The sequence below is a fragment of the Acanthaster planci genome, linkage group LG01 (genome assembly GCF_054643075.1).
Source record: "Acanthaster planci isolate LZ-2023a linkage group LG01, COTS_SCS, whole genome shotgun sequence".
Lineage (NCBI taxonomy): Eukaryota > Metazoa > Echinodermata > Asteroidea > Valvatida > Acanthasteridae > Acanthaster > Acanthaster planci.
In genome coordinates this window covers 27,373,925-27,400,798 of record NC_141777.1, presented here as the reverse complement: position 1 = coordinate 27,400,798, position 26,874 = coordinate 27,373,925, and the positions used below count along the sequence as shown (strand labels likewise).

Here is a 26,874-nt window from a genome sequence, read left to right as displayed (position 1 = left end):
GGGGCAAGGCACCATAAATTTCTATATTTTATTGATTTGTTGAATAAAAAGATATAGGTTTCGCGTGATTTTCTAGGTTGGGTCGGTAACCAGAAACAGCTATTTTTCGTTTGGCCTAAGTACATTATATTTACCTTTTCTCTTTATTTTATTTTTTTGTAGTTAACGTGACAAGAAGGCAACTGCAGTGGCATAAAGAGCAGTGGTGACCAGAGAGTGAATGAAATATGAGCTGTTCACAAATCGGTGTTTACAACGGGGAAAATAACGGAATAATATCAATACCATTGTAAATGATATATGTTATGTATTAAGTTTCATCATCATTTACGCTTGTCCGCAAAAATGAGACATTAAAAAATCTCTAGCCCGACCCCCACCCCGTAAAAATTCCTGGATCCGCCCCTGGTATCAATTCATCCTGCCATAGTAACAATTTGTAGTAACACATTTTCCACACTTTCATCTGACAAAGGTACATCTAGCTGACATTTCATTCAGGTGATCCTACAGTTTGTCTGGACCTGCCTAAATATTAGGTTATGGATAAGTAAATAGCCTGTACAATGTATACATACACCGTATCCTTGGGTATTATGTTTGTAGAAAATGATCACAATTCCCTGTAAAGAGAGCTCTAAATTTGGACATCACTTGACAAACCCTGTAAGCCTACCCTGAAAGATTGTGTTTTCTAAGTAAACGATTCAATATTTCAACCGCTAAATTTGACTTTTTGGGGGCATGTTATCACTTTCTGATGGCTTACAAATCAGTACATGTACAAGGGAAAATAAGTAATGTCCACATGTGGAACTCTTACCAAAATAACTTTTACATGACGTCCTTGTAGCTTGAGTCTAAAGGGGACTCAGGCCCTATGGGCAGTCTAATGACGATGCGAAATTGAGCCTTGGCTTGGTCACTGACCTGGTAAAGACCAGACAGAAATGCTGAAAAAAGACATGACTCATTCTGAAACTGAGAAAAATAACAAATTTTGCTAAGACACATTTTCTTGACTCCTTTGACTTAAAGCAGTCATAATGTAGCGGTTTCTCTTCACCTTGTAAATGGTGACAAAGCTCCCGATGTCACAGAAAGTTGCATCGTCCAATAGTAGGCCTATGAGCTTGGGAGGCTTTTTTCTGTTTCTATTTTTGAAGGTTTCTTGAAGAGGATGTCTAAAGATATGTTTTGATAAACTTGGATTCCACCGGACTCTGCAAAGCAAAGAAAAACTGATTTAAAGTCGGGACGTTTTGAAATGTTTTTGCATACATGTAATGGTAAGCAAACTTTAATAATTTTGTACACAAAAATGAGTGTGGATTGTTAATTTAAAACCTCAAAATTCATTTTTGTAAAATAGTTGCTCTTATTTCATTTTTGCCTTACTTAAACGAATGCTAGCTCAGTTCAAATTTCAAAAATTTTGAACTTGGAAATTAAAAAGAGGAGCTTAAGCGTGCCAAAAAGATGTATTTTAAAAGTATCTCAATCACAACTTCCGATTTAAGAAATTGAGTTTCCCAACAGCGCCCTCACTCATTCATTCATGTCCCTACAACTACAGCCACTGAAGTGGGGTTGGGACGTTAACACCTTTTTATAACGATAGATCAAATCATTCATGACATTGGTCATATTTTTACTGCAGTCGAGGCCTCAGGCTGAGCCTATCCCCTAGCAACAGACCAGCAGTACTAGGCCTAGGCCTAACCTCAGATTTCCTGATGCTTGCCAGCCAAGTTCGTCGACGCGACGTCGACGTCTACGGCTCAAAATCCTCTGCTTGCTTGCCCCAGTGTTTAAGGACAGCGGGCAAATTGTAAAAACTCACTTTTTCTCTTCCCCTCAGACATTCACAATTTATTTAAGACTGAGCAAATCTGAAGCATTTTTTTCCTGATGAAGTCCGAAAAACATTGAGCGACATGTACTATGGAGCGTCAAAAGTGGACAACCCCATTTTCTCATTTTCTGCTAGTAGATTTTCGGGATTTTGGACTTTGCGTATAGCATTTTCAAAAAACGCAATTTTCCGCTAGCATAAATTTGGATTTTACTTTAACAACTTTCGTGACGCGTGAAAAGTGGACAAATAAAAACCTCGAATTCCCACTAGCAAATTGTATTTGATGCTCCAAAAAAAGACAAAACCCATTTTCTGCCCGTAGATTTTCGGGTTTTTGAAGTTGGAACACCCCCTTTCATAAAACCCAATTTTCTGCTAGCAGAAATTGGGATTTTACTTTGACGACGTCGGGGTGGTCCGAACGTGGACAAGTTGAAAACCAAGTGGATACCAAGAAGATCATAAGAAGAACGGAGAAAAATGATTTTTGTGCTTGTGCCTCTAAGCTACGACAGGGTAAGTCAGATGAAAGCTCTGCGGACTTTCATTGGACCATTGGAGGTGGTGGTCAGTCTCTGGCTTCGACAAGTAATCCCCGGAGATCTTGGAACCAAGATGTCTGTATCTCATCCAGTAAAACAGTTCCCGCCGCAGCCCGCTTGAGTTGGCATGGAGCGGTGCTGCAGGAGGTGTGGAGGTGGTGGTGTCGAAGAGAAGGTCTGCGATGGATTTGTCAACCACGGTGTTCGACCTGCTCAGAGACATTTGATCGCCTGTTGGTCGGTAACTCGGAAAGAGACTGAATGTTTGTCTTCATTCAGGTGATGGTGAGGCCCAAGGGCGACGCCTCCTCGCCGAGAGTCTCCAAAACTTTATCCAAGGTGTTTACCAGTAGGGCACAGAACACGGCAACATCATCCGCATAGCAGAGGTCTGTGAAATGGAAGTGGAAGTTGACACCGAGATGAGGTGGCAGCGCTTCATCAAACTGTTCGCCAGGTCGACCGCAACATTGCAGAGGTGTTGTGCAGCAACACAGTCCTGTTGAACTCCTGATTTGGTTAGGAAAGGATCCGAAACACTGTTCTCAGCTCGCACCACTGGCGGCCAAAATGGGGGGGATGAAAGGTAGAGGGCCAGCTAGTCCCCTCCCCCTACTCTTTCGGCTGGGGGATACCCCCAGACTTATTTAAGGGGGTCCTATAAGGGGGCGGGGCTTGATGAATCGGCCCGTTAATGGCTGATGCCCGATGGTCTAACAACTGCCCATCCCCCCATGACAATTGTTCCGGCTCGTTCCCTCTACTTTGTGTTGGTGTAGAGGTCTTGAAGGATGCAAAGACTCACACCTCCGGAAGATGACTGTTAACTATTGCAATTGCGACAATTGTACATGTAGTAAAACGAGCAAAAGACCAACTTACCGCTACCACTTAGGCCCTCAAGCATTCCGTATTTTGAGGTAATTGAACTGCAATTTAGTATTGCTCATTGTGAAGCCAACAACAAAATTAATAATTTGAAGGAGGACAAACACAGCTCACCAAGTTGATGTTACAATCTTTTATTATATCAGTGGGAGGATTGACGCAAAGCGACCTGGCAGTTGATTTTCCGTGTCACCAATCTGGGATAGTATAATATGGTTAATAGGAGTCTGCCTCTGATTGTCACTTAGGAAATCCGGGTTCGATTCCCCACCGGGAAGACCCTATTCTCATGCAGAATATTAATATAATAACTGTTACACTTGAATAAAATGGTGAAACGGTCAGGTCTTGTTGTAATCCTCGGTAGTATAGTGGTTAGTATCTCTGACTGTCACTCAGGAGACCGGGGTTCGATTCCCCGCCGGGGAGACCATTTTTTCCCCCCAAATGTAAATCATTTAGTAGTACGTTTCAGTTAAATTAGGTGATGGAATTTAAAACCCAGCATCAGTCCTCGATCGTATAGTGGTTATCGTCTTTGATTGTTATCGGCAATCGATTCCCCTACGGTCGGGGCTTTTGTACTCGTTTTGTTTTTTCATCAGCAATTGCATTCAAAATAGGTGCTAGCTAAAGGCAGAGAGTAGTAAACTTCTGCCATTAGTTTCAGCGACGCAGTGATTAAGAATACAAGATATTTGATAATCATTTTGTTGACCATGGTTTGTATACACCCCTTTCAACAACACAGATCCCTTCACCTCGACTCGAGTTCTAACTTGCAAAAAGCAAAAAAGTTTACTTCCCTTACCATTTTGTCCTAAGAGACACAAAATAAACAGATGATTAAATCCAAAGGATAGTTTGGTAATGAAATTTCGAAAATCACTGCATTAACTTGGTCAACATGACGTTGCCAACAGGCTTTGTTTTTACTGCTGCAGCCAGATGAATTCGAGATCCTTCCCAATGTTCTCAGCGCTATTCTGAAACGGATTCCCTTCCTCATCTTCACTTCGTATTCTACCATTACTACATACGGCCTGCTGGTAGCTATTAAGAAACGGCAAGGATTTTTTCCAGTGTTTGTTAGGGCAGAAAAGTAGCACAAGAAATAAAAGCCAGAAATTACAGATGAATTAAGTAATTAGAAACGATTATTAGAAAAGATTATACAGTGATAAAACTGGGCTCGTTGAGTCCTAATTCTGGGTACATTCCATCAAATCATTGCATTTCAGTGCGCTAGCTCATTAATATGTTGTGATCCCACGGGATTTTTACAATAAGAAATGCCATAATCAGGAGGATCATAAAAATATTTCGATAAATTCCGAATTTGGGACTGGTAGTTTGCAGTTCAGGGTATTTCGTTTACAAAAGCCCCAAATTGCGGGCTTATTTCGGATCGGCTACATTCAGAGCTGAGCACATAGTTTTACTACTCTTTTGAGGGATATCTTCTGGGAAAGGCGAATAAAGAAAATTGTGGCTAACCCCCTTAAAATTGAAAAGAAAAGTGATCTTCTGGGCATAATCTTGAATTTCCAGCGACAAAAAAACCGAGGCTAATCTCCCCCGAGAGTCAACCGGCAGCGCTATTTCGGTGTAGTTTTGCACTGGTTGATATGGGCGCATATTTGGTGTAGTGCAAGCACAGACATGAGGACAGCTCCAACGATTTGAAATATCGCCCTCAACCAGCTCAAGGACAGTATTTGTAATGGAGCGCCACCTTTCGTCAGCAGGTATGCAACCTTAACACCTAACAAAAGTGACAAGTGTTTGGCGAAGAATGGCACATGCAATTTGGCGTTGTAAGGCACCACGGCTGATCTCGAGGACTTGTCGAGATCGGAAGGACTCCTTCAGTGAAAAATGTAGATGCCCAAAACAGAGGCCTGTGCATGTAAGCTGTTCCTGGTGAGTATGTTGTGGGTTTGAATTGTCATCGCTTAGCCAACAGAAGCAAGTCCCTAGGCCTACTTCGTACTCCATAATCGGAGTGTAACGTCATGAACCGGTACCGTTAAGCGACTGAATGACGAGGCCTGCATGTACATGCACTGTAGTGTAGGCGTATATATCGCATGGTAAGCCAGACGCCCCTAGGGGTCCAACATGTGGGGTCCAACATCCGCCCGGCTCCCACAGGGGGCCGTTAGACCCCTTAGTTCTGGGGTTTATGCTAGCTCTACTAAGTGGAGCGTTAGAATAGTATTCCTCTTTTACGATTTTGGATGGGATCGTCATACTTATGCTTCACGACATTACATAGAGTAAGGTGAAAATGGTTCTCAAAATTTCCAAAGACTCACCAAAAAACCTCTATCATCACCCCCTTGCTTCTGTAAATGCCAAAGTCAAACGGTTGGGGCTTCAAGAATATTTCTGACTTCAAAATCTGTCAAAATCTGACCATTTTGCTGGGCACACGGACAGTGCTTAAACTTTTCTCTGGCCCCTGCTCGCTTCATGTGCAACGCATTTGGCACCACGAAACAGTCGTTGGTAGGGACCACAAAGGTCACGATCAACAAGTCTTGTGTCCAGACCATGCAAAGCACGTTCGTGCGTACGTCTTAGCGGAACCATGTTCACTTGTGAAACTACACACCTGTATTGGAATGCGATTTTGAAGTCAGAAATATTATTGAAGCCCCATCCGTTTGACTTTGGCATTTACGGAAACCAGGAGGTGGTGATAGAGGTATTTTTAGTGAGTCTTTGGAAATTTTGAGAACCGTTTTCACCTTACTCTATGTAATGTCGTGGAGCATTAGTATGACGATCCCGTCCAAAATCGTAAAAGAGGAATACTATTCGCTCCACTTAACAGAGCTAGGTTTATGCCATGCTGTGGATAGAGCTTGAACCTGCATGTATACTCAGTTCCTATATTATCGTGGTAATTCCATTCATTGCGGTATTGGAAATTTTGAATTTTGCGTTGCCAGTGAGATCACAAGCAGCAATATTCGCCCAGGCAATCAATAAATTATGGCCCGAGGATAAGTTTTATTAAAACAGAGTGAAAAATTCTGCATTTTTCTGTATGTTTTGATAGTTTTTAATAAAAGATGTAATTTTTCTGACATTTGTAAATTTTCCTTCACCGTGTGTCATTACCTACCGTCTATCTCTTTAACAGTTACATCCAACACCACCCTGCCCCTGGATATCCATTGCTGGGTTCCTAAATGTCAATTCCGAAATGACCAAAGGTGTCTAAAGGCACATTTTAACCGTCCATTTTCGGAGTCAACACAAGGGCTTCTGCACTGAAAAACTTTTGCGAGCAGAAAGCGCGCGACCCCATTATCCATTACAGTAGACTTGTATCAATCGTACTTTTACCCTCCAGGGCAAATGATAGCAAATAATTACGTCGGCATTATTGTCTCAATTTTTTTGCTCTTCTTGCACAACTTGAAGAATTTTTCAGTGGACGTTTTGAATGATATGGTTATAACTCTTAAGGAATTAGAACTCAGAAAGCAAACACTTTTAGCGATTGTGTCAGACATCCATAAAAGAATGAGTCCCCCAAGAAAAAGAAGTTTGCAATATTTAAAATATTTATTATTCCTTTGGCAAACACCAATTTAAAATGAAAGTCAAAGTTGTTGCTGCAATTAGGATTGGGGTAAAAAAGTAGCGGTGAACAAAACTGAAGTTATTCCATGCCAGATAAATAAGTGTAAGGTGACGCAGTGCAGTTATTCCCATCTCGGTCTTTTGGTGAAAGGCATCTCTCAAGGAGAATACTGGAAAAAATGGAATAAATTACAGGTAAAATTGAACTATATCACAAAACAAGATTATTTTGTTTCCTCTGGAAAATAAATCATTCTGTTTATTCATAAAGTGCTTTAAAGACCATCATAGAAACCCTTTCTCGATACCGCGATAATAAAGACTCCACCTCCGCCTGCATACGGTGCGTACACAGATTTTCAGAGTTATCGTAGAGGAAAAGAAATTGAACTACAAACAATATCTTATCAATCAAGTTAAAGAGTAAGAGTTAAATAACAGCGAGGACAGGATTATTCATTAAGATGAGCGAGCAATCTGTATTTCGATCAGGAAATGTGATAACTACCATCATAATAGAGTAACCCATCCTAACGCCCTTGACAATAGGTCGCCCATGACGATAGGTCGCTAGGTCCCATATTTTGCCTTTTACTGCAAAAACCAATCAGACTTATGGCAAAATTAGAGACCTGGCAACTATATCATCATGGACATTAGTACAGACTACAGCCGTATTCCTAGCACTGGATCACAAAGATTATTCAGTCAGATTGCAATGACAAAATCCTCAAATTCCAGTGAAATGTGGTCAGGTCGGTGTGTTGGAGATACTGCAAAATAGTTATTTTGAAAAATCGATGAAAGTGATGGTGATGCTTTTCCCGGTTCTGGATTGGCTTTACCAAGTCCGGATCTACTTCCAGAACTGTAAGGTTTATACAAACCTTTCAGACAGCAATGTACAAACTCCCATAAACACATTTTGGCTGTTTTGATCATATGATGCAAGATATGGGGCGGAGAGAACCCCCCCTTTGTGTTGGTCATTGTTTATCGGAATCGCAGGAATTCTTTACAGACTTCTGGGAGGGGGTGATGTGTTAGGTAACAATAGTCTAGAGTGTGTATAGGGATTGGACATGTGGGGGGGTACCCATCTGTCCCATATCGCGCACAGTGTCGTTTTTATTGTACTGATACCAGCTTACTCTCCCGTCGCAGCTATTTGTGCAACCAAATTTCATACATGCCTTCTGAAGTTACAATGTAGGTGTCAGATGGGGAGGTTTATTCACCTTATATCCCCATAAAAATGGTGAAATTCTTGAGCATTTTGCCCATCCACACTACAGAAAATCAGCAGCAGGTACTCTCAATAACTGTCACCTTTGTGATAATTTATATAACGGGTTTTGCCCTTATGCAACGTATATATTATTAATAAACACTGTATGCTCAGTGCTTGTCCGAGAACTTGCGAAAAAGTCACAAGCTTACTCGGGTGGGACTCAAACCCACGACCTCCTGCTTACTAGTGCAGACGTCTTAACCACTCGACCACCGAGCTTGCCGGGGTCGGCTGGCCGGTCCGAGTCAGGTGAAGCAGCGGGTAACGCGAATTATTTTCAAGATGTATATTTTTTTGCATTGGGGATAGTTTGACCAATCGCAGCACAGCTCCTGTCTTTTCCTTTTGTTTTCCTGTCACCCACAGATGAAAGCTGCACTGTGACTGGTCCAACTTGCTTCCATTCCGGTGACCAAATTTCAGCAGTAGAGGCTTTTAATTAATGGAACATATACAGTAGTCATCTTTGCAGGATAGTTCTTTTGTTCCACAGGGAAACCTCCTTTGTTCATACCCTGTGGAACAAAAGCACTGACCTGCAAGATGGCAGCCACGCTAACCCACTGTATAGGGGCTTACATTGCCAGGTGTTCCTCACCTTTAGCATCCTGTTTCTATAATTAGAAAACAAAGACTACTTTTACACAACAATTCAACTCTTTGTAGATGCATGTAAGTCGGCAGTGGTGTCCTCTTTCGTATCGGAATAATTGTGTTTGTGAAAGAGGGCAGGGCTTTGATTTTGTGGGGGAAATTATGTGGTAGAACGGCAGTGTATCTGTATGTATTGAAGAGGACGTGTGAACAGAGACAAATCAGCAAATGAAATCTGGTACCTTAACCTTGATGAAGATTTTTGGTGAACCTTGATGAATCTTATTCACAGTGGCAAGGTCTGGTAACCAGAGTACGTTGTTAAGCGTCTCCACCTTTGGCTGATTTGATGCAAAATGGCATGACCTGTTTGAGTGGTTGTTGTGTGCCAAACATGGTTAAAGAAAAGTGTGTTTTTGTTTTTACTGAAATATTGTCAAAATTTACCCAAACTAGAGCTGTTAGGATTAAGGAATGGAAGCTTGAGGTCAAAAGGTCATTCAATTTGTAAAAGTGGACTTTGAGTTTCCTTGTTATAGGAACAGGGTGCTAAAGGAAAGGAACACACATTTCTGCGCAACCATGCTTGTCCGGATAGTTGTGAAATGTCAGTACTTCAGGTTGGCATAGTTCTGTTCAGTCCGGTAGTGCAGTCCTTTTGAGTGACCGTTTTAAAGCATCATTTGTTCATGGTCGTGATTGACTTGTTTTTGTTTTGTATTGTACATTGTACATTCCACTCCAGACTTCAACTTTGGAAAAGAAACCATGATGTCGGGTAGCAGTGGTGGATTTTAGATTATTTGGGATTGTACATTGTAAACATACCAAGGGTTTAGATTTGAGCTCAATTTGTTGAAGGGATTTAGCTCTGAAAAAGAGACAGCTGGCTCCATATTTCATAGCTGGCATGCATGTGGCAAAACTAATTCTTACTGTACGTGTACCGGAAGAATGCAATGTTCACACCAGCAAACGTACATGTAGAAGTGTTTTGAACTTTTCACTTTTTTTGTAGCACTGCTGTGGTAGGTGAGCTGACAAGATGCGACTAACAGTGGTTCGTGCAATGGTGGGAGGTCTGGTTTCTGTACTCATCATCTTGCAGTTGATACACCTATCCATGATCTCCTGGCTGGAGAACAAAGCCACCTCAAACAACCATGGGCGCCGGTCCGCCGGCTCTGGTAGCCTGCCCAGTCGCAACAACCATTCTCCCCGGAGCCGGACTGACATGCCCCTGGAGGCCAAGCTGGACACAACTGGTTCCTACAAAATCTACCATTCCTACATGAAGAGTACTGGTGGGATCGGTCGAAAGACTCAGGATTCATTGCCTTCAGAAGTGACTCTGGTCACACAGTGTTCGGTCAATAACCTGTACCACCTTGTTGACCTGGTGGTCCGGTGGAGGGGCCCAGTGTCCGTAGCCGTATTTTCATCAAGTCCAGATATCAGTACTTTTAATAACGTCTTATTCACTTTACGGGAGTGTTTTCCAGGCATCAAAGAGAATGTTACCTTTCACCTTGTGCAGCCCATCACTGAAATAACTGAGATGCTTGGCAGTAGCATCAAGGCCTTCCCTTTCACAAAGTTGCCCTGCAAGACAATCCTGGACAGCTTGAAAGAACAGACATTCGAGGCTGCGTCACAGGCGAGGAACTATGCCCTGGAGGTCGTGTACCCCAACAACGTCCTGCGCAACGTGGCCAGGAGTGGGGTGGCGTCCCGCTTCGTCTTTGTGGTAGACATCGACATGCTGCCCAGCGCTAACTTGCGAACTCAGTTCCTGCACCTGTCGCGGAGCAGCATCATCCTGCAGGAGGAGACGGAGTATTCCAAGCGGACGGCGTTCGTTGTCCCGGCGTTCGAGATCCGGGACGGCGCGGAGATTCCAAGCACCAAGGAGAGACTCATCCGCGATGCTGCCATGTACGGCCGCATCAGACCATTCTATGCCGAGGATTGTCCCTACTGCCACAACCACACAGACTACCACAGGTGGGAGAGAGTCAAGGTAGGTTACTTTTATATATGTTCATGTATGTATACATACATGTATGTAAAATTTTGTCTACACGTACAAGTTGCTGATGTTGGTATGCATTCTCATTTGGCAAGCCTTCCAAACAAGGTGCAAGCAGGACTTTTGAAAAAGGTTTCAAAGATGGACCTCGGACCTACATGTACCAGCAGTATTTGAAAGGAAGAACTACCGTAGATGAGAATATGTGACCTGTTACGATAAAATGAGAGTAAAGCCGCATCTCGCTCTTTCCTATTTTGAGGGAACTTCAAATTCATATTGAAGTGGAGGTCAATTTTGAGGTTTTGTAATATTTGGAGAGAGTAACCCGTCTCCTATTTAATTCCAAATATTTCACAGGATCATATTTTTAAAAATGTCATTTTCTCTGCAATTTTGACCATACCATTATTCGTGCCTGGTCTGAAATGGTGAAAATATGCTGGGAACAAGGATGCAAAGCTGCCAGAATGTCACTTTGTCACCTGATACTTTTACCGGTAGTGTTCCATGTATAAACCACTGGCAAGCTCTTTTTCTGCCGAATTAAAAAACACCAATATCTCAATCTTTGAAAATTCCGACTTACAGTTCTTTTTGTGGTGACAGGTCACATATTCTATTTTGATGATCGAAAGTTGGACTTCTTGCTTTTGTTTTTATCAATGTAGATTAATCCTTTAAAGGTGAAAACCAGCTTAAAATTATTTTTAAAACCACAATCAAGGGCCCACTGGTGTTGCTACATGGCCATGTACATACTCGTACAAGTGTACTCTGAAGAACGGGGCACATCAAAGGGTTATATATCATACTTTCTTCGACCTGAGTTAGGGCCTGTTTTTCATTGGCCAAGATAACCACTTACATGTAAGTTACCCACCAGTTTTGGAGAGTGGCTAATGTGTTTAGGTAATCGATTTGCTAACATGTAGCTCTGTAATTAGCATTCAGATACTGTGGTAATGTACATGTACCAATTGATATAAAACAAAAATGGTGGGTATATGAATCTGTTACGTAACCAAGAAGATTTGCAGGCTCATAGATAACCTTTTTTTGAGAGTTTATTGAACAATCATCTTTTCCTTTTATGAAAAATAATTTTTTTTTTCTTTTACCCTTTTCCTCAATGCATATACCGCTACATGCATCATACCATTGAACGTACCTGGTACATGTACATTTGCAGAGTAAGGTGTACTCCATTATCTACATGTACTAACTGATCTCTGATGTGATGCACAGTGTAACATCTGTGGGCCAGTTCACGTACACGTGCAAACTCAGGGCCTCTGGGTTTGGATTTTGTTCCCTGACCTCTCACTTTTTTTCCTGTCCAGATTTCTCTTTGTTCATCACAATGCAGTCAATTCCGAATTGCCTTTGAAATGGGTTTGGATGTTAGCTTGGGGCTAGCAGACCCAGTCCCCGGAAATTAAAAGCCTTTGTGTCGAGATATCTGCCAGGGGTGTAATCTAATCAAAGGAGATCTCTTTGAAATGGAATTTCATTTTGCAGAAATGTATGTTTACTTTTCACTTTTTTCAAAAAGAAGTTCCTAATTGGATCACAATCCAGATTGTTGAATCACCGCTGATTGGATGGCTTGTCTGAACATGCACACGGTGGGAACTTTCACAGACTTGTGCTCGTCATATCTGAGCAATAACTTCATTACTTCATCCAACATGCCCAATGACTAAGCCAAGACATTATTACATTTGTGCCGCGTGGTCATTGGAGCAAGGGAATGAAATTTACTCAATCACAGCTCAACAACATGTGCACATGTTTGTACACATACATTTGTAAATGCATATGTACATGTACCGATAAATTTACGTACATGTACCTGCGTGAAAAAGACATAAAAAATAATATCACTTGTCATCTACCAGTATATTAATTTTAGTTTGATTTGTAAACATACATCACATGCACACACATGTACATGTAAGCATGGGAGTGTACTGGCACAGAAAATTCATACAAGCTGACTGTATTCATAAAGTGTATAGTACGGTAACTTCTTTTGGTCAAGCACCAATATGTACATGTATTATGTTATGCCTATAATGTTTGCAGAAAAAACAGTTATGTACAATTTAGTACATGTACTTGTATGGGTGTACGTACGTGTGCGTACAGTATGTGTCCTTGTGTACTCTTTTTCAAACAATACATGATAAAACAGTGCTTTGCTCGTAATGTTCCTTCAGAGCATGTGGTTATTGAACATGCCACCATCAATATTTCAGAGATACATTACATTGTCACCTTTCCACATTTGCTAAGCGTGGACTCATTTAATAATTTAGTTTTCTCACAGAAAAAAAAAGAATAGAGTGCTTGTTTGTTACAGACTGACAGATGATGATAAATTGCATCCCAGCTACTGTGCGACGCACACCGCGGCCAGGCCCCGCTGACGGAATCACGAGTCGTGAGTCACCACTCTTGCTCCCTTTCTCCTCTTCAAGGAGAAGACAGTGTTCACTTGATTACCCCTGGAAAATGAGTTTCGCAGCAGAGAGGCAGACTGATTGTGCGTCCCCCCATCCCCTCCCCCCCCCACGCTCCCGTGTGGCCTCCTCTGTGCTGTTTTCATTAGCGGCCGGTACTCCGCTGCCTGCTTGCTTGGTTTGGTGTCAGTAAATTTAGACAGTCTCATTTCAAGTCTGACGTGATGACTTTTGCAGGCACATGCAGACGTACACTCTCATTACTTATTAATTGGATCTGCAGTTGTTACTCGTATAAAGGTGCATACATGTACATGTACATCAGTGTCATCAGTTTGGGATTATAGACATTCATACCCGTACATGTACTGCATACATACGATACAGTGCCCAGTTACATGTACTTGAACATAAAGGTTCTTGAATCCAAAATATCCATCAATTAAATTCCAGAGGTACATGTATGTAAAATAATAGATTTTTAGAGGCAGTATCACTTCTGTTACATGCCCAGTACAAGTGAATGAATGCCTACATATCCATAAGTAAACCTGAGCTCTGTACATTTGGCCAGTCCAATAACAGAATACATGTAGGTGCATTTAACCAGTAGAATTCAAATCAAACTCTTGAACAATCCTTGGATATTTTTTCCCCCTTAGGAAAAAATGGTGTGAAGTGAAGCAGAACCACACAATGAAAAGATTGTGCCCAACTGCCCATCCATGTACAGAATTCATAGGCTACAAGGGAGAAACTTACAAAAAAAAAAGAAAAAGTCATCCCAAAAAGTTCAAGTGTTCTTTTTGTAAAGGATTCAGGTACATTGTAACAACCTGCATGTGACAAAAGAAAGTTGGGTTCGATTTTAAGGTAATGTACATATATATGTCCATGTCCAATATACATGGAGTGTGCATGTAGTGAATTTCAACCTCATCAGTGGCTCACTGGTAAATTCCACTGAAGTCAAGTATAAACAATTTGTGGGAAAAAAAATTAGAACTACAGGTTGAGAGGCATACCACGCATGTTTTGATGGCTCTTGCAATTTATTATTCACGGGTCAAAAGGACCAACGAACAAGCAGCCTGAACTGGGAACCAACCTGCAGTTGTATGCTCCATTTGCAGCTACATGTATTCTTCTCTCATGCTTATTAGAGCTACGACCCCGCGACTTTGGCAACCTTAGGATTTGTCTATGTCCGAGGGACTGCGTTCATTAGGGAAGACTTTCTCAGGCACTTAGAGCGCTTACAGAAAACAACCTGCTAGCATCATTCTCGGGAAATAGAGCTGAACATTAATTTGAACAAAGCAATGGTGCCATCTGACACAAAGGTTGAACTAAAGAAAAATGACAAGAGGCAAAGCTTCTCACAGATCTGACTCCAATGCATATGGGTACGTGTACACATTGTTCGATGCATCTTGAAGTCACATACCACGTAAAACGCACTGAGTGACAAAAGACATGCAAATAAACCAAACCGGATGAGAAGTTGACCGGTAAATGCATCTACAGGTCGCTGACAAGTGTTGTAAGTTCTGAATGTTTCATTTTAGTTTCTTACTCATAGAATCTAAAGAAATGTATTGATTTTCAAAAACGCTGTGGAATGTGTATAGTAAATGCCAGAAAACACATGCTGATCTGCATTAAACTTTTTGTGTCATTTCTTTTTCATAAATCGAAAATACTGGTAGGTGGATGTGAATGCAAGGGTGGAGCAGAGCAGTGTACCTCTGCAGGTGCAGCCATCAGGTTTCCCATTGTTTAGAGTACATGTACATTGTACAGTACATCATTTGGGGTACATACAAGTACACTGTACATGTACATCATCATCATGTTCATGTAGTTACATGCCCTGATATACATGGACTGTATGCATAGGTCTTCAGCTACAGGAATTGGTACTAGTATTCAGCAGGTTCATTATTAAGGGAATAAATACATGTAGATGTGCTTGGTCCATCTTAAACGTGCGTTTAAGACTGGCTCTGGAGAATAGACGCGACTAATGCCCGAACTGCAGGCCTTGTTTTAGATTTATAATATCGCACTCTGGGATAGATCGTGCTTTGTTTGTTTTATTTAAGCAGTTTCAGCGTAGTTTAAGCAAAATCAGATGGCACATTTATGGACATACAGTTGTTACCCGCCATCATCTGCATGCAAATTATGCACTTTAAATGTACAATGTACGGTATGTACATGTATATGTTGACTTTCCATGAGTTCGTCCATTGTATACTGTATACATGTATGTAGGCTGTACACTGTGCACAGATGAGCAGGTGTCCTTCTAGTCTGTAAGTACACGGCTTTACCACCCTGATTATTTCCCTCCCTCGTTTTCATTTAAGTCCAAGATTTAATTTGCGGGATGTCGCACAGGTTAAACCTGATGCACAAGACACAAATCTCATGGGGGGGGATGCCACACAAACATTGCCACCGCTTTCCAGATCAGTCTCTTTCGCTCTCTCCCCACCCCTCCCCCCACCAATCAATGGTGGCAGACTTCCAGAAATTTCTTATTTGCAATTCATGAGGCATCTCCAATTTCCGCGAGCCACCCGTGGCTGCAGGGAGGAGCTCTAGCCCCAGTGTTTCACTAAGGAAATTTTCTTGTTGGCTCTACTCGCCCTCGCAGTCCAGAATTGATGGTAGCGAGATGCTGCCATGCTTTATCAGATGTAGCTTGCCCGATTAGATGTTTTGCGTGTTCAGGAGTTTAAGGACTGCCTTGGGATGACCTGTACCAACAAGTTAGAACACACCCCAATACTTTTTGAGGTACAGATTCTGAGCATTTATTGAGCTAAGTTTGGATGTTAGAAATATGCCATACGTGTAGATGCTTGATCCAAGTGTTTCCAATCTACAACAGACACATTTCAGGTGGATGAAATTAACTCTGGAGAATTTCTTGTTGCAGTACATGTACATTGTACATGGGTCATTCTATAAATCTGGGGTCCAAAAGTGTGACATTTTTGTGTCCCTGTTACACCTGACTTGTGTAATTTGACGAGTACTGTAAATATCACTGAAATCGATATCAAACTATTTCTATTTTTGGGGGGCAGGGAATTTGCATTAATTCATCATGCTCAGAAATTAGGGAATGTGTTCTTAACTTACAAAATCATGTCAGATGTGACGGGACATGGAAAAAATTATACCCCTTAGTTGTAGAATGACATGTACAGTGTACTTCAGTTGCCTTTTTAGGTATTATGCTCACCTAGAACTGAAAAGAGGTACCGGTACCGTGGCCACGTGTACGCACAATGTACCGGGATACTGGTACGGTACATGTACATGATGTATGACAATGTATGATACATGTAGATGTACATGTAGATGTGGAGTAATCATAGCAACAGACCAAATGTATATTTGTGGTTTGCCTTGGTGCCTTGAAAATGCCTGCACAGACAATGGAATTTCTTAATAAACCTTCCAAGTGCCTCTCACCAAAAAGATGTTTCATTGCCCTGGGGACCATAACATTCTTCTGAGACTGTTTTGGTGTGTGGATGGTTCAGTAGCAATACCGTAGACGGCAATGTGGGACCACCCATGATAACCATCCCTTGCTTGCTCTGTGGTGCAACATACATTGTGTAAGGTTGGTGCGTGTTTGTGGATATACTTGAAGCAAAATAGGCATGACTTTTTCATTTGTGGTCATTTGGCCAAGATTTACATGTATGTGACATTTTTTACCGTATCATGGCTGTTTTACACATAACCACGAGACAGCAAAACGAAGCTTGCTACACTCTACGGCTCCTTGCAGTGGCACGCGGGTGACGGAAGGCTCAGCACGCGGCTTAGGGGGAGCTTCTGTGTGTGAACAAACAAAATGGGAATCACTCAGGTTTGCGTATGATTGAAGATGTCATTGGCAACTGCATACAGACATCTGCCCGGATGTAGTAGTACGCAGTGTGTAATTGGCACTGAAAATCCCTCAGTGTTTATTTGTCATCTGACGAATTGGACAAATTGTGTCAATTTGGCAGAGAACAAATGCTGTAGGGTACATTTTGTTGTACGGTACTTGTACATGTTAGTACTGCACACTGCATGCACATTTTAGCTTCACAGTTCTGATTCTAAACTGCGTGTACATATAGTTCCTCAGTTTCAAGGAAAAAGCTGAAAGAGTTGATGGTTGTGTGGGTGGACACATGTAAGTTAGGGCCATAAAGGATGTTGCAATTAACAGCTGAGGCAATGTGGTCAGACTCCTAAGAGACTTACATACATCATATTGTACGTGTACTGGAACGGGTACCCTGTCTGGTCCCTTGTCAGCTGTCGCATACATTGTGTACACATTTGTGGTTGTTTCTTCAGCTGAGTAAATCGCATCGGACTCAGACTGGAATTGTATCATGCACGCGCTGGCAAGTCTTTCATGCTAAAAGTGTCAAAGTACTGACGTGCCCACCATTAATCTCCCACCTCTCCACCCCACAAGCCTGCAAGTACTGGGGGCCCTACGTGTCTGTGTCTACACACCGACTTGTCAGAATGTACCCAACCAATGGCTGGGCATCTGACATCTCTTGGGACACTGTGTGGCTGAAGGGGGTAGAACCATCACTGTCCAATATATCCCCGGGGTGGGTACATGTATGCCATTTCTAGAAACCTGAGCAGTTTCTAATATCTGGCAGTGCGCTCATGCCTTGAGCGAAGATCTATAAATTCAGGTGCATTGTCAGTCAGTCCTATAGAAAAGCAAGTACTTTGGGGTTTGAAATGTGGTCCAAACTTTACAAGCTTGCTATTTGTGCCAACACGTAGGAGCAAGTGAAGTTGGTTTTCTTTTTTTGTAATTAAGAGGAGAGATGTGACAGATATCTCACTAAAACCTGCATGCAGCTTGAAAAGTGTCAACGGCAGTGCTGTTTCTATTTAGAATTTTGTTCACAGTCTGCAGTTAGTTGCATTCCTCTCACAAGAGTACTGGTTTAAATTCCCTTGAAAGTTGGACTGCACAAGGGATCAGCTGTCCTGGAACAACCACACAATACCATAATCCTACCGGTGCATGTAGTCTCTGGTCGAGGCCTATACAATGTACATGTACATTTATTTTATGTGGACTAATTTGGTGACTAATGAGAAGTCATTAGTTTGTCAGAACTGCATGTACATGTACTGGTATGCTCACATACCGGTACAGGTCATGCATATATACATGTAAATGAACATGTACTTCAAAGGAGCCAGGAAATAGAAATGTTTTTATAAATTTTACTAAAACCCTTGGAATTGAATCATTAGGCTTCAATTAACCTTATTTTGAATTTTTGTTTTGCAATTTCAACCCATATTTTGATGTCATCCAAGGTGCTGAATCTCAATGTTGGACTGATTTGTGCACAGAAAATTTCTAGATTTTTTTGACCACTGTTATGACAGATTTCATTTTCTTTAGCAGTTTATTGCTGTGTAACGTATATGGCAAAAACCAGCAAAAATCCTTTTCACAGAAATGTTACCAGATTTCAAATTTAGGGTTCACAATTTGAACGTGAAACATGCGACCTGAACCATGTCATCCTGGATTTACATCTAAGCAAAAGCGCCCTCACTTGTCCAGAAAGGCTTGATCTATTTTTAATGTTTGAAAAAGTGCACCGTTCAGTTCACATAACTCAAAAAAGATGTCAAACAGTCTTCGTACCAGTACATGGGAGAAGAGTACAGAGATACACAAAAAGTGATTCTAAGAAAATTGATTTCCTGGATCCTTTAAATGTGTCTTTGACTAATAGGGTGTGGTGGTTAAAATGTACCATACATGTATGCACTGCCAAGGTAATACATGTAAGATGCAGCTTGGATTTTTGCCATATCCTCAATTGAGTCATGTACATGTACGGTATATGTATGTACATGTACGATATGTTTATTGTCACATCCCTTTGTGTTTCACACATGTACCGGTATGCATTGGTTCAACGTCCGCAAGTAAAGTTCATAGTTCTAATAAGAAAATTACCGAGGGATCATTACAGCTGTTTTCCAAATGAAATTTTCAATTTTTCTTTTCCTGGATTATTATGAGGAGCGGGGAATGACCTTATAAGTTAAGGTTACCTCTAGCTGTGCCAGATTCACAGTAGGGGATACTCACTTGGCAACATTTGGGGACAAGATCCTGGCATTGAGTTACAGTCCTACATATTTTCCCAAATTTACCAATTTATTTGTGGGGGTAGGCAAAATAATTGCAAGAGGTTTCTTTTTGCTTCAAGTCAAAGCAACAGGTTCTCCAGGTGTCAGTGTAGTTTTACAGGGATGTTTGTGGAGTTGAAACAGAACAGTTGGGACAAGTGAGAGATGTGTGCAGTATCCAGTGGCAGTGTACAGCAATTGCCAGGCACTTATCTTAAAATGATCTTATCATGAAATTAATATAATTTGTAAACTGTATCAGTCGAAGTTACACAGACATGATAGAGCCTACTGGACAGGTACATGTACATGTAAGTGTAAGACTACACAAGTGTATGCTACATGTATAGTGCATGTACCGGTAACATCTGACGTTACATGTTTTTTGTCTCACATTTTGCTAACTGCTGTAATTCCGTCCATATTCATGACCTTAAGCTATGAACAGAAATAGGCTTGTCGCCACTTGTGTCTCAAATAAACCCCATGGATCCATCTTTTTTTTTTTTTACTGTTCAAATTGTCTTGCTTTTCATGGTGTTCTTTGCGTATATCCACAAGTTGTTTTGTAAACTGGCAATTGAGCGTGTGTGACAGTGGGCCCTGCTGATCCATCAAGCCAGTGATGTTCTCTTTGATGGAGTATTCCGTTAATGATTCTGTTGTGAAGATTTGTAGCCATGAGAACAGGCCTGAGGCTGTGTGAATATGTAAACTGTCTGAACGTATGGCTTCAATGTACAGTGCACATATACATGTATGTATCATGAACTGGCACATACAGAAGAACAGTAGTTTCCAAAATTGCATGTAAATTATCAGGACTTACCGTACATGTAACAAGGACCACATTACACAGCAGATTACAGTTAGAGCCAAAATTGACATTTTTTGTTGTTAAAAGTTCATAAAGGAACTTTGAATGTCATTGACATTTGCACTTGGAATGTTATCTTGTAATGATTTCAAGTTTGTCATCAAGTTATTGTAACTGTCTTAACCCTAACCCCCTACTACAAAAACAACAGTGGACTCTTGGGGACCTTTTGAGGTCTAGGGAGAGTGACAGCAGGGTGGCTTGGCGTGACTGACTTCCGGCAGAAGACAGTCGTGAACTGTTTGGATCTGGTGTTACCTGGGATAGTCGGCACACACACACACGTCAGACATGTGTGTGTCGGGGAAAGTTTGTTTTACTTGAAATGTAATTTGGCGTGTGCAGTAATTTCTTTGCCATTGTTTATACACAGTGGGATGAACAGGAGGTACTTGTAAGAGTGAAGATGTAAGCCGAAGATTTTGTTTGTGAAACTGTAGATGTTGACATCACCTGTCGGTTAATTTGACATGTCTACGCTCACACCAATATAATACGTAGATACAGTAATATGGCTTTCTGGTTTGCTTGAATTGGGGTACATACCAGTACAGTACAATGTACATGTACATCCCAACTGTCCTAAGAACTTTTCCTACAATCTACATGTACCGATATCTTCTCATTAGGTCAGGCTTCAAGTATCCAAGAACTCCTCAGTTTGGCATCAGCGTCCTACTTTCATGTTTACACAAGTACGTGTTCTCAAGATTTGGGGAAATCCAAGGTAAAACTACCGGGTAGTTACATGTACCTACAATTTTCACAATGGCTTTTGTATCATACGGCTTAAATACCGGTGCATGCACGCACAAGGTTTGATTTCTACTGGTGCAGGTATATAATGTGGTTTATTGAATGTGGACAAGATTGCTGTTATTCTTAGTTACTGGTACATGTAATTAGAAAATTGGCAAACGAACTGACATAGAATAGAATTATGTGCATGTATTGTCATGTTGTGTCTGAGGTTTCCATTGTTCACCCTTCCTCAACCAAAATCTTTGGATGGATTTTTCCCGACCTCCAGAGGACACTGAATCGGTTCGACTTTGTACATGTATCTTCGCCCGTTTGAAATCAAATTTGCAGGAGCAACTTTATCCCATTGAAGACACTAAAAGGATCATTTTGCTGTGGCGAAATAGGATTGGGAGAGAAGAAAGTAAAAAAAAAAAGCTAAATTAAAAGCAGATCCGAATCAGACCGCAAACTTTGTTATTTGATTTGCAGAGAAGGCGCTCTTTATGCAGAAGTGACAGGTGAATGACACATGCATGGCTGTTTGCACAGTGAAGAGCAGGTCATTGGCCGCGTCAGGCTGTGGCATGGAGTGGTTCTCTTTCTCTCCCTCCTCTAGTTTGAAAGTTCTATTGATCGTGCAGTAAAATTTGCAGCAAATACAGTGATTAGTGTAAGCCTTCACTGGCACTCAGAAACCACTCTTGGTAAACTTAATGAGGATCGGACTGATGATTGTACCGTACCTGTAGACTTTTTCCTCTTGACCATTGGCGTTGTCACACTTGTCAGTGTGTTCAGTTAACAGGCCAAACACTGGAGAGTTCACCTGTGCCACTGTGTGACATCACCCGGGAATACATGTATGTCTTTACTTGCAGGGGGGGTCTAATGTGTGTGTGCTGGTTTCTGGTAAACCGTTTGCATGTTGCATTAATCAAGAGGTGCAGTTGAAGATAAGGGACACAGCATACGGGTACATTGTAGATTGATGAGTCCTTCAAATGAACTGGTATCGTATCTACAGAGTAGTCTGTGGGAAAAAGCTGTCAAATACACGTGCATGCATATTAACGTACATGTAAGAAGAATTTCTGGACACCTTAAAAACCTCAGTGGATAACTGGTCTTCCTGAAATCCTCCTCTTTGCCAAATAAATCCTGAAATCGATTTTAGTCTGGTGTTGCGGGAGTGTAGTGCAGAAATTATTTGCTGAGCGAAAAAAGGTTGTACAGTGTGAACTGCCAATATGTCAGATGCATATGGCTTGTGACAGGTTCTGAACTGGTTTTTGCTGAGCTCATAAAATTGCTGAGCAGTGCTGCGGCTCCCTGAAATGAGACTGCAGCTCGGGCAACAAAGAATTAATTATCCCCAGGGGTGTCAGGTGACTGGTGTGTCGTGAAGAAGGCATCAACTCCACAACGATGACTGGTGGCAGCTACTGTACAGTGTATGCATCAGAAGCAAAGCCATTAAATCCCATAATGTACCAGTTTCCACCCTACACATTTCAGGCCTGGGTCAATATATTTCACATAATTATCCTGCTGGTACCAGGTGAAATTGCCGAAGTGATTGACGTGTAATGAAACAATGCTCAATCAAGTTTCCATTATGAATCGGTGCAGCGTGACCGTTGACCGTTGAAATGACATGTCTGTACTGTCAGACTGTGCAGTAGGTCTATGTACATGAACTACTGAATGAACGTGTTGCTGCAGAATGTGAAGCAAACTTAATGGTTGAATAAGTAGTACTGGTACATGTACAGACCTGTACAGTACAATAAATGTGCATACATTTATTTATCAGTAGCTGGATGTGAGGCCTGAGGTACCATATCCTTATGGTAGGAAAGGAGGGGGGTAGGGATCACTGGTACTCTGACCTACATGTACATGTACAGTACATGTGCAAGTGTTACATGTACCTCTTTAAACAAAAATTTTACGTCGGGTTGAAAGAGAGGATACCGGTACATTGGTAAGCCTGAGTTGATACCGGGCTTTTCTGGCTGATTTTGGTTCTGATGTCACAGTGTTGTCACGTGAAGAATAAACAGAAGGAACAGCACATGCTTTTGCTTTCCCCCACACTGAAAATTAATTTGGAAACATTATTTTTCAAATGATTTCCTCCTGGCTGCACTCACACACCCATGAGCTCTGGTTAGTGTCAAGATACCCTCCTCCCACAATGGAAGAGGCATGTTTCCTATTATGTGTACGACATGTGCGTACGCTTGTTTAAAATAACTAGCCTTATGCACAAAATACCGCCGACAAATCTGAGGAGTAGCCATTACCACAATGGCGGTGCACTCAAATGCATGTTCGTTGGCATGATGCACATCTGCATTTGGCTGTTCACAGCAACTGTTTGGTTGAACAGGCAGGTACCTGTTGCACCTGTCTTACCACCTGTCTGTGAGCTTTGTGCCGCCCCGGTAATAGCTTCTTATTCTAGTGGCTAAATTACCCTATAACTGGACGTTGATGGTTTTCTGAACAACCAGCCAGAGCAATGTTTCTGCCATTACTGGGGTTGGGGAGGCTTCCCTGGTTTACCCTGATCATTGTGCTGATGTTGATTTATATCCTTCCTTCATAATGCAGTGATACATACATTGCCCAGCCAACCTGGACAACAAGTCTGGACAACCAAATGTCAGACATGAAATCCCTGCAACGAGCTCATCAAATATTGGCACAGTCTGCGTGCACTCCAGAATTATTGCGCCCTGATATTGCGAATAGAGCCCACACGGCTATTACCTGCAGGTCCCCTGTCACAGCTGGGCATCATTTAGGGGGAAAAACCAATAACGTGTGTCAACTTCATTTTCCCTCGTCAAATGCTTGCCAGTCAGGGATTTACACAATTCCAGTGATTTGTGAGTTGGACACTTTTAAATTTGAAGAAAGTAGGCCTCTTCAAAGATAGTGCAAAGCCCACTGGGGTAGCAATTACTGATTGCATCAATACCAGCTTCCAGTACCTGCCTGGTTGCCCTGGTAACAAATAGCATTTGCCTAGCAACATCATTCCCCTCAATCAAGATTTGTGCTGATTTGCAACCAGCTGATTGAACACGCTCATGTGGATATGCATGACGGTGCAGTACAATAGTTAACTCAGTTTTTATTTTTTTCCAAAGAACTCCATTTTTAGTGTAACTGGCAGCAGTTCAAGTCGATTAATGCTAATAACCTGTGACAAGAGATCCCCACATGTACTTGGATGTACACCACACTCATTTTTGTCTTTTGCCAACATTCTACTTAAGCACAGTGCTTAATCAAGAGTACATACTGGTACCTACACACATATACATGTAGCCTAGGATCAAAGATGCCCGTTGCTTTCAAGTTTTCAGTTCAAGAGCTTTTTGACCCTACTGGTATTTTTAAATTGTCATGTGGAAAACTAATTGCAGCTAAAACTTGCTAAGGAACAAAAATGCCTTTTCCACATGGAATCCTAATGGAACAAAACACATGAATGTGAGACATATATTGAATAGAAAATTTCAAAGTAAATCCACATGTACACTACTTACATGTATATACATACGTGCATGTGTACATGTGGCATTTGAAATGTGCTTAGGAATGGTTGTAACGAGATGTTTTAGAGTTCTGCTGTGCAGACGAGATTTACTCTTTACCAGTGAGAGTATTCTGTTCAAGTTGCTGTTAAACATTGTTAAAAGTTGTTGAAAGGAGAGGAATATTTGGAAGATTCATTTCCCAATTGATGACCTAAGATTTTCACAGGTCATTTTAAACTTGCTGATATCAGCTTTATGAAAGTTCAAGTTCAGAGCAGGATATGTTCAGGAGATGATTAGAAAAACTTTCAGGCGTCCTTCAACTTTGAAGTGTATACGCATCTATTTGGAACATGGTGGACACACTGTGTCCGCCCATTTCTGTGCAGTAGATGAAGGTAATCTTAAACGTGGTTGAAGGCTTTTGTGTATTGAATATCTACTTGTCTAACCTGCATGGTAGGTCTTCCTATCAGTTTGGACAGGACGCAGGCAGTAGAGAAGAGAGACTATCCAGATCAATATATCTTGAAGTGGCCTACAAGATATACTCCAGGGGTGAATAAAGAGAACATCCAGGTTTAATCTCGATCGCTCTCGGTCTCTTTGTTCCCTTGTACATCGTAGAATTCTTATGAGTAGGTGAGGATGCAGTTTATTTCTATGGTGCTAGTACCGGTAGTGCAGACCATTCTCTCTAGAGACGAGGAGATGCCTACTCTTCTCAACACTGAACAGACATTTTAGGCTACTGTTCATGTTGTCAGTGTCATTTTCATTAATTGAACACCATACATGTACAAGTTGGTACGATGCACCTGATACATATGTACATGTATGTTCACAGTTACCGGTAGTCCGTTATTTGACAATTTGATTGGTGCGTTGCTTACCGTACATGCATCTGGTCATATTTTTTTTTTCATTTTATGTAATCAGAAACCGCCCATCCTGTTAAAGAGCACAAGCGCACGGGCCAAACATTTTTCAGCTCAAAAAAAATCTGATGAATTATATGCACGGAGCTCTTTCGAAGGGTGAAAGTAATTTTGAGACCATTGTTGGAAGTACCGGTACCAGCTTTTGATTTTTCAGAGTTTGTTGGTTTCTTTATTTACATGTACATGTGACAGAATGAGATGTCTTTAGTTATGTTCTCAATTCTCATGAAAATGGTCCAAAATTGGTCCCCTGGTGAAAATGTGTAACCTTCATTTTGTAAGGCCCTGCATGAAATGCAAGCTCCAGCAGGCTTCCACGTGATCAGCTCCTTTGTCATTTATAATTAATTTGCGCCATAGATCTAGCAATTCTAGACGCATGTTCTTCATGCTGTTTCACGCACGTAATGATACAGCCCGCGTAATGGAATTTTTAATCATTCGTGCATTACTTTATTGTAAGCTGATGCATTTTATCGTTTTCCTCTGCAGACTTTTGAGTGCGTACATGTAGACTGCACGTGTTTATATCTGGCTCCTGCAGCAATTTATTAGTGGTCACCCCCTGCAATTCCCGTGATCATTTTGGTGGAGGCAAATGCCTCGGCTGACCTTGGTTGGATTGTAATTTGCTAGGGTATGATTAGAGGGGCATCAACCATCAATGGAGTGTCATTAAACAGGGATTACAACTCATCTGTCTGTTTATGAAAGGTGATTAATGACACCTATAAAACTGTGGAGTGTGTCTATCCATAGGTCTATCCATAGAGCTACATGTATCCCTGTACTGTCTATGAGTACATGAAGGTCTGCACTGGGTCTGTTTATCCGCAGCACAGGTATCAGCTCTGCTACAGAGAAAGTAATCTTTCATAAAACGTCAATTTTTTTCTTACACCGGCTTTGACAAACAGTCAACATACATGTATTTGTATCACATTTTTGGTGTAATATTATATTAACAAAAACCAGTAACAGTCAACTCTACCCATACAAGTACAATGTACATGTATCTTTCACTACATTATGTGATAGGCCATCCTGTAGCTCCAGTGTTTTTGATATGGGAACGTTTGACAGGGGCCAGTTTTGCTCTTGATTTTTATCAATGAATTTCCCCCCATCTACAATTCAGCCTGGCTGCTAAAATATGCATCTAAGATGCAGCTGCACAAGCTTGTGGCTGGTACGTATACATGTCTACATGTATGTACATTTACTTGTGCTTATTTATTTTTAGAACAAATAACACATAAAAACATGTTGGCATGTTGTTATCAACTA

At 41.3% G+C, this 26,874-nt stretch overlaps 1 protein-coding gene and 1 non-coding gene across 4 annotated transcripts in view; both read left to right on the top strand.

The window, feature by feature from the left end:
- Positions 1 to 3,645: 3,645 nt before the first annotated feature.
- Trnad-guc (transfer RNA aspartic acid (anticodon GUC)) lies at positions 3,646 to 3,717 on the top strand. Its single transcript has one exon. It is a non-coding gene; the product is annotated as a tRNA-Asp (tRNA).
- A 1,322-nt stretch (positions 3,718 to 5,039) lies between these two features.
- b4gat1 (beta-1,4-glucuronyltransferase 1) overlaps positions 5,040 to 26,874 on the top strand; it is a 45,047-nt gene continuing 23,212 nt past the window's right edge. Inside the window, exons 1-2 of one of the 3 annotated variants that reach the window (XM_087133413.1) lie at positions 5,040 to 5,211; positions 9,789 to 10,790. In XM_087133413.1, coding sequence (XP_086989539.1) covers positions 9,816 to 10,790 — 975 coding nt within the window. In that variant the 5' untranslated portion in view covers positions 5,040 to 5,211; positions 9,789 to 9,815. Of the gene's footprint in view, positions 5,212 to 5,233; positions 5,382 to 9,788; positions 10,791 to 26,874 lie in introns of those variants that run through there. The other 2 variants (XM_022227351.2, XM_087133410.1) reach the window with 2 other exon arrangements.